Here is an 8,945-nt window from a genome sequence, read left to right as displayed (position 1 = left end):
TCCAAATCTTCCTAAACGTGATACGCCTTGGAACGCTGCGCAAAAGTCAAGAGAGGACCGTGACGAAGAAGGTCCAGCTGTTCAAGACACTTCTGCATTTTCTGTCTATCCTTCCCCTATTTTTCCTAACCTTGTTTTTATGTCTCACACAGATGGAGGTGGCCATATATTTGCCTCCGTTAGGGACTACTACTGTTACCGACTACAGAGGCATCCGGCTATATTCAACCCCATACTACATGGCGGGCGTCTGTTCCAACAGTTTGCAGTCGACATGTACATAAAGATTGAGGGATGCATGCTGAGTTGGTTTAGGGACCACCAGCCCGAGATACGTGCGGATCTATATAAAGGAATTGTGGATAGCATCACGGCCGGAGAGACTTGTGCAAGCGCTGTTGGCACAAGGATTGTTCTCCTGTGGAAGTTTCAAGAGGGCTTCCGAGACATGAAGCATAGACATATGGACGCCATGGCGTTGGTCCAGACGTATGGCAAGCCTGACATCTTCTTGACGATGACCTGCAACCCTAACTGGCAGGAGATACATGATGCACTACTTCCAGGACAAACCTCTCAGGACCGACCAAACATTGTGGTCCGAGTGTTTAGGGCCAAGCTGGAGAAGATGAAAGAGATGCTGACCAAGAAGCATATTTTGGGCGTTGTGAAGGCCTACGTCTACGTGGTCGAGTTCCAGAAGAGGGGCCTCCCGCACGCCCATTTCCTGTTGATATGGACTCAAAATATAAGCTTATTGTGCCAGAGCAGTACGACCGCGTCATATCCGCCGAGCTCCCGGACAAGAATAAGTACCCCGAGCTATACGCCATAGTCGTGAAGCATATGATGCACGGCCCATGCAGTGTCCTCAAACTAAACAACGTGTGCATGCAAGATGGGTCGTGCAAGTGTAGGTACCCACGGGAATTCAACGAAACCACCGTACGGGGGAAGGACTCATAACCCATTTATCGGAGACGGAAGTACGGTCGTTTTGCGAATGTCCGAGGCCAGATGCTAGACAACAGATGGGTTGTGCCTTACAACCCCTACCTCTTGCGGATGTTTGACTGACACACCAACATGGAGGTGTGCTCTAGCATAAAGTCCGTCAAGTACCTATATAAGTACGTATACAAGGGCCACAATCAAACTTCGTTCAATATCGGGACGCCGATGTTAACATAGATGAGGTCAAGAGATTCGTTGACGCGAGGTGGGTTACTCCACCGGAGGCCATGTGGAGGATATTCGGCTTCAAGCTATGCGAGAACCACCCATCGGCCCTACCACTTCCGCTTCATCTCGAAAATATGCAAATGGTCACGTTCAAAGCAGGAGACAACCTAAAGGACGTTGCTGCCCGAGAGACCCCATCCATGCTGACTGAGTATTTCGTGGCTAACCAGGAGCACGCATGGGCTCGGGATATTCTTTACAAAGATTTTCCGAGAAGCTTCACATGGAAAAAAGCAAAATACTGGAAGAAAAGGGACAAGGGTCAACAAGTAGGCCGGATCGTGTCAGCCCATCCTGTTGAGGGGGATCGGTACTTTCTGAGGGTGCTACTAAACCACGTACCAGGCTCAAGGTCCTTCGAAGATCTCAAAACAGTGGACGGTGTGCTATGCGATAACTTTCGTGAGGCCGCCGAGAGGAGGGGTCTCATCGAGGCCGACAACACGCTCGACGAGTGTCTTACCGAGTCGGAGCAGTTCGCCATGCCAGCCTCACTAAGGAGGCTCTTCGTAACGATCTTAGTATTTTGCGAGCCTGGAGATGTGCACGGTCTTTGGGATGACCGCATCCAGGATTCCCCGCGTCAGAGCAGGTCGCCGCCGGGTTGATGTCTCCCTCCGCCCCGGATCATCCAGGTCCCCCTATGACACTTTTAATTTTCAACTGCTTAAAAATTGTCCACTGGGACTTTAATTTGTTTGTGCCAAAGTGGAATCAAAATGTTAAATATTAGAAAAACTGCAGCTCTATGGGGGCTGACAAATTCACACACCCCTTGGATAAATTATCAAAAGTCTATACCTAATAATAAAGGGAGTAAGGTTTCTGCCAAAATTGTCGTCCAACATTTTTTAGACGATTTTATCCTCCCACCAAAATGCATATTATCAACAGTGCCACCGGTAAGTGAAATACCGGTTATATTCTTTGATCGATCACGAGCACGCACGAGCACGGTAGAGCCATGCGGCAACGCTCAGGACGGCGGGCCGCACCGTTGCTCTTGGGCCTGGCCTGATTCCTCTGTCCATCGTAGCTAATCATTATTATTTTCGGTTTCAACCTAACGCCCAATCTACACATGAAGAAATGAAACAAACCCGGCGACCAACGCTCGCGATTAAAGGAAAGGAATCGCTCGTCAAACATAAAACGTGTAGTATTCAATCTCAGAGATCATAAACGCGCCGGACAAGACACGATCTTTTCTTGCCTTCTCCGTGCCTATAAATATGGGAGCCAGATTGATCAAATCCACCTGATTTTACGCTCAGCTCTGATGGGATCGACCGCTTTGGCTTTGAGATCATGCATGAGCCGGCGGCCTCATCGAGTACAGCGAGCCGATTGATCAAATCGATCAAAACGATCAGCTCTGATGGCGATGGACCGCTTTGAGATCACGCACAAGCCGGCGGCCTCATCGATCGGCAACATGCACGTCGCCGCTGAAGAGGGACAAGGTGTATCGCGCTGCCCTGGCCGTCTTCGGTATCACCGCGACGACATGATCGCGGCGCGCCGGTGCCGTCTTTCCCGATATCATAGCAGAGGACAATGAGCACGTAAGTAGCTCGAACTTTAAAGGAGTTGTGGCTATGCGGGTGTGCCTGCTGCGCTGTTCCAACTCGAGGATGCATGGTGGGAGCGTGATTACAGGTCTCCGTGGTGTCCGGTAGCGATGAGAATCGAGCCTCCTATTCTACAGTTTGGAGCCACCGATGAGCTACACTCGGCTCTAGCAGCGACGTACGTCGTGCCAGGGGCAGGATAGGAGGACGCGTGGATCGAAAGTTCATGGAGCATGGCGGCGAGCAGCTGACGGCTGCGTCCGGCTGCGCCATGGCTGGCAGCACGTCCTTGACAGAGAAGAGAAGGCGGGTGACCTATCGGCCTGGCCTGGAGCGGAGGCTGTCGCCCTTGCTAACGCTTCACGGTGTGTGGCCAGAGGTGACCGGCTGTTGCTTTCTCGGTGCTGGGTGCATCGGGAGGAGAGAGAAAAGTGCAGATGTGGTTTACATGCTACTTCTGTTAGATTTTGGTTGGTCTTGTGCCTGCTCTCCTGAATCCTAATTGAATTGGCACAGTGCATCAATTTGGGTGCCTGACAATGTCGTCGTCCGCCGCGCCATGCAGATACATTGTCCTGCGCCTGCGGTATCACGGCCTCGACGATCGTCAATGTCGCAGTTGCATTTGCCTTTCTCTACGGAGTTCGCACGGTGCACAAACTTCCCAAGTGCAGATTAGTTCTATGCCATCATCATCGCTGTAAGATTGGACCTGCTGATCTGGATGAGCTCGCGGACAGACAACATCCTCTGCCGTGTTGGTCTGAATTAGGAGGTTCGGCACAATGTGAGCTCGGACGCGGCCACTGCTAAGGGTAAACAAGGCACACGAACACACAGCCCTACGTTGTGCCAGAGGTGTTGTTCTTGGTAGTGGCTTTCAATTATAGTTTCATGTGCAAAGTATAAAGTTTATCTGTGTTTTACGATCAGCGATTTAGGTTTGTCTTCCTCATGTTTACTGCTTTTCTTTTAAAAGTTGAAGACGTGCTTGTGATGAATAAGCAGATTGCTCGATGAGTTGCAGAACAGCAGCATATAAGCCTGCTGGCCATACACGAGGCACATAGCAGCATTGGTTAGCTTGGGCACGGCCAATCGCGGACGCCGGATGCATGTTTCTTGTGGCACCCTGAACGCGAGCTGTATGCTTGTGTCGGCTCATTACTATTGAGTCAGTTTGCATCAGGGCCGGCCCATAGGCCGGGCAAACAGTGCGCCCGCACTGGGCCCTCACGAGCAAGGGGCCCAGCCCAGGTACTCCAGTTTGATACCAGCAGTTGTAAATTTTGTATTGTACCATTTTCGCTCCTGTACTCAAGGCTCATATCATCTTGAGAATGGTGTCGCCGCTGCGCCTTTTCGATGGTGAGGCCAGCTATTAATGGAGGCAAACGACGCGGCCCCATCGTTCCCCGGTATCTTCCCTGCAACTCTCAACCGTTCCCAATCAAATAGCCATTTGATTCTACGGAGATGGCAAGCTCTAGCTCTTTATTCGCCGCACCTCAATCTGACGAATATCTCATCTCCCTCTTCTCTTCTTCATCCCAAGAAACCAAGATTTGCATAGGCAAAAGAAACCAAATTGAACACTTGATTTCCGTTTTGCCTAATTTCGTAGGTCTTGATTGGATTTGAATGAGTGATTAGTTCCTTACAACTCAGGAGAAAGTGGGAAAATCGTCTGTGGTTTCCATGTTCGTGCTACAAATCAAGTCTCTCTCTGCTACACCTGAATAGAGTCACGCGCGCTTCAGTTCTCTTGTTGACCACCTCTTATGCAACTTGTATAACTTATTTGGTGATATGTGCATCTTCTGGAAAGATACCTTTTTGTGGAACTATTATGATTGCTAACTATCAAGATTAATTCGCTTCATCTGTAAATACAAAAAAAAACTATTTGGTGTCAGTTTTATAGAGTTAAAAGATCTTGGTTCCATGCCATGTACTGAATAGTGCTCTCGCCGTCCTATGAAACTTGTCGTGGATTAGATAGTGTGCAAATATTTCCAAATTTTAAAAAATCTAAAATAACTTTTATGGAACAAAGGAAGTACTACTGCAAATATTTCCAAAGGTAGTACTTTTTTACGAAATATATAGTAATCCGGTAGTTTATGTGTGAATAAGGGGCCCCTTGGTGTCATTTCGCACCAGGGCCTTGTATAAGTATGGACCGGCCCTGGTTTGCATATAAACATTGGTTCTTTATTAATGTCCCATGAATTATTTATTGGTGGCGATACGTGGGATGATCAGGTTGAGTTAAAAAAAAAAGAGTCTTTTTCTAATGTTGATACTATTTTTCGATTTTGTCTTTATGATTTGCTTTATCTTTTAGTACTATTGGATTCTCATCTATTTAATAAAAAAATTATTAGACGGCTATGTTTTAATAAATAATAACCCGCTGCAACGCACGAGCACTTTTGCTAGTAATAATAAAAAAACCAATCTCGTGTCTATATAATGTTGTCCAAGATATCACTCCTTTTCCTGCCACACTGGTGATCTATCGATCGCATTTCGGAAAATCTGCAGGCGGCGCCGGAAGAGCTGATTCCAATGTCGGCCCATCTTCGATGATGAACACAGCCGCCATTCCAATGGTCACATGAAGCTCGTAGTGGCAGTGCATGTACCATACCCCTGCAAAAATATACGAGAGAAAACCATGTAATTAAGATCCCATGGCAAATACTAATTTCCAACTTCTCATTGGATGAACAATGCAAATTACTCATGCACCTGGATTGTCGGCGACGAACCGGACGGCGGCCCACCCCAGCCTGGGGACAAGCACCGTGTTCTTGAGCGGCGGATCCACCAGGTTGTACCTCGCCACGTCCCTCGCCGCGTCGTAGTTGTCGTGCCCCTGCGCGAGCACGAACATGTCGTGCCCGTGCAGGTGCATCGGATGGTTGTCCGTGTCCATCACCGCCGCGTTCTGGAACACCATGTCCACCACCGCGCCGTGCCGGAACCGCCGCGCCACCGCCGCCTTCTCCGTCGGCTCCAGCCACGCCTCGTTGGGTCCCCACGGGATCAGGGCGCGGTCGGTGTAGTTGAACGGCCTCGCCGGCCTGTCCGGGAGCGTGTACAGCTGGTCAAGCCCGCTGCCGTCGCCGCCGGCCGTCCCGTTGTGGCGGTGGTGGTCGTAGTAGAGCTCCTCCAGCAGCGGCGTGGCGGCCGCCGCGGCGGGGAGCTGGAAGGAGACGTTGTTCATCGTCTCCACGATGATTGACTCCTTGCTCCCGCTCCTCTTGCAGGACAGCCGGCCTCGGCGGCAGATGGAGCCCATGCGGAGCACGACGAACAGGCTCTCGTCAGCAGTCGCCGGCACCGGCGGCGAGCTCGGACGGCTCAGACTGCTCAAGTTGCCGTGGAAGTTGAAGGAGACCATGTAGTCGTGCTGGTCAGGCATCTCCGGATCCACCGGCGGCGGCGCCTCATCGCCGTTGCCGGCGCCGACCGCGTACCGCACCGTCGCTCTCGACCGGGTCTCGGGGATCTGGATGTCGGGCTTGGGCGCCTGGCCACCGACGGCGACCATGTAGTACCTGCCGGGGGTCGCGTTGGCGACCACAAGCGCGTCCAGCGTCTCGCCGGGGCCGATGGTGACGACGTCAGTGGTGAAGTGGCGGACGTAGTTGGCGTCGGCGCCGACCACCGTGAACTCGTGGCCGGCGATCTTGACGTAGTACTCGGAGTAGAGCGCGGCGTTGACGAAGCGGAGTAGGTACGTCCTGCCGGGCTCCACGTCCAGCACGAAGCCGTCTTCCACGACCCCTTCAAGTTGAATTCAAATGAACAAAAATGATAAAGTAATAACCTTTTAGCTAGACATGGACATATATGGTCCAATATTTTTCACTATATATCAGCTGGGAAATAAAGGGAAATGGAGTAGCATATTTAGACATGGACATGCTCCGATTTTTTTGAAGTAGAATGTGTGTGTGTTTTTCGATAAGGGAACTTTATCAATCTTAGACAATTACATCAAGATGATACAATCAACTAAAATCATTTTCGACCTCTGCACAACTAAGATGCACACAGCCTGTAAAAGAAAATAAAAAAAATGACAGACAACATATGACATGTCGCGGCGAACTACACCACACATCTTAATCTTCAAAACTGAACACTACCCTAGTATCACTTGGACTACAAAAAAGATTCTCTAAAAACAACGTCTCCAACAAGGAAACGGCGTGCAAGGGCACCGCACACTATTGTTGCCACGGTCCAACTAGTCAAAGTTAGACCTTTGTTTTTCACCCTAGAGAACAATTCTTCGAATCTCAAACAATGTCTTCAACAAGATCATTGTCAGACATAACCAGCTAAGGTCAGACCTGGGAATTTCTCCCCGGAGTCGAGGAATCAGTACCCAAAACGAAGACCCAAGTGGTATCCTCCTTCTTCCCAAACAGTCCAACCATAACACCCAATCTTAACCAACTTCAAACGGTCGTAAACTCTCACCATCACACGATAATCTTATCACGAAATGCATGCTTAAAAAGCATTGCGTGTGTATTATCTAAAACACGTGATTAATTATTACCTGAGCAGTTGTAGAGATCCCCAAGCTTGCCATTGATCGTGGTTGCACTGGAGGAGTCGTCGTAGTAGCCATCCCCCATGTTCTTGGCCAACTGCGCGAGGTTCATGTTCCACCACTCACCTGTGCATGCCATGCATGACCAACATATCATTCACAATTCGAGCTCAGATTCCGATCGATGCAACGCCAAATTGATTTGCAAGCAGGAATTAACCTATGACGATGGGGATCTCCCTGTCGGGCTTGGGGAATGGGTAGGTGGCGTGCCGCGGCCGGATGACGAAGGCGCCGTGCAGGCTCGCCCGGAGGCACGAGACGTGAGCGTGCCACCACAGCGTGCCTTCCTGCCCGGTGACGTTGAGACGGTAGGTGAAGTTGTGGCCTGGCCGGATAGGGCACTGCGTCACCATCGGCACACCGTCGGCCCAGCAGTTGAGCCGCTGCTTCAGTCCGTGCCTAAATGCATGCATCGATCACAAATGAAATCACAAGATTAGCAAGCAAAGCACGTGATAATCAACAAGATCAGCAAAACAAAAACACAAGATTATTTGATGTACCAATGGATTGTTATGTTGTGGGGTGACTCGTTGACGACATGGACGGTGACAGAGTCCCCCTCGGTGACCTCGATCGCAGGGCCAGGGACCTGCCCGTTCACCACGGTGACCAGCGTCTCGTTGCACAGGTGTGTCATCTTCATCTCGCTCACCTATACCATCACCAGACATATTATTGGAACAAATCAAGCACGAATCGATCGACTGATGATTGATCATCACGCATTTATGCTCGCTCTATAGTCTAAACTTACAATGAAGGTGTGCTCAACGGCGGCAGCCTCACCGTCGCCGACAGCAGCCGCCACTGCGGCCAGCACAACAATGGCCATGATGCAGAGGTCGTTGGAGGCCGCCATGGAGAGCTTCGCCATGACAGCCAAGAAGAAACATAGCTGTGTTTCTCTAGCCGCTAAACCACTTTTTATATATATAACACTATATATGCATGCATGGTAAGTTGGTAGTGTTGATGCTAGCTGGAGATAGAACACCCGAGCTGAGCGGCCGTCTGCAATGGCTGACCGGACGAGATCAGATTGTCGGAGAGAGGAAGAATTAAAAATTAACGGGCGGTAGCGGTCGATCAACGCTACTACGTCGTATAGTATATATACAGTTATTTGCACCACCAACTTAACCCATGCTTTTGGTGTTGATTGTATTGTTAGTTAATCCCAAGAGATTGTTGCCAAAATGCTCTACCGGCACTGACTTTTCTCCTTTACTGAAAGTTGTTGACGACTAGGAGTATATTTTTTAAGATCAAATTCAGGGTTACGTTGTCTATTTGGTATCACGTACAGTTGCGCAACTAATCCCTTTTTATGTCTTGGTACTATGTTACTTATTAGTTCACACATCACCACTGCAAAACTCGTCTTTGTCCCCCTTTGGTCTTTTGGGAGACTATCTTCTTCTCTCGTACGATCGCACACGTACAGGATTCCAACTGCGTGACATATTTTGCTTGTGAATAACAACGACCATACC

General features: G+C 49.7%; 2 protein-coding genes across 2 annotated transcripts; one reads left to right on the top strand and one right to left on the bottom strand.

Annotated features, from left to right (window-relative positions):
* The first annotated feature begins 1,322 nt into the window (after window positions 1-1,322).
* LOC127314996 (uncharacterized) lies at window positions 1,323-1,850 on the top strand. Its single transcript, XM_051345538.1, has one exon. The coding sequence runs from the start codon at window positions 1,323-1,325 to the stop codon at window positions 1,848-1,850; it is 528 nt and encodes a 175-aa protein (XP_051201498.1).
* A 3,413-nt stretch (window positions 1,851-5,263) lies between these two features.
* LOC127317829 (laccase-15) lies at window positions 5,264-8,498 on the bottom strand. Its single transcript, XM_051348419.2, has 6 exons — window positions 8,207-8,498; window positions 7,953-8,104; window positions 7,607-7,848; window positions 7,393-7,512; window positions 5,568-6,608; window positions 5,264-5,468 (listed from the first exon to the last, which is right to left on the bottom strand). The coding sequence occupies exons 1-6, from the start codon at window positions 8,324-8,326 to the stop codon at window positions 5,332-5,334; spliced, it is 1,812 nt and encodes a 603-aa protein (XP_051204379.1). The 5' UTR covers window positions 8,327-8,498; the 3' UTR covers window positions 5,264-5,331.
* Window positions 8,499-8,945: the final 447 nt, after the last annotated feature.

The sequence above is a fragment of the Lolium perenne genome, chromosome 7 (assembly GCF_019359855.2).
Source record: "Lolium perenne isolate Kyuss_39 chromosome 7, Kyuss_2.0, whole genome shotgun sequence".
Taxonomy (NCBI): Eukaryota; Viridiplantae; Streptophyta; class Magnoliopsida; order Poales; family Poaceae; genus Lolium; species Lolium perenne.
The sequence above is the reverse complement of the archived record's forward strand: the minus strand, read 5'-3'. Positions and strand labels throughout refer to the sequence as shown.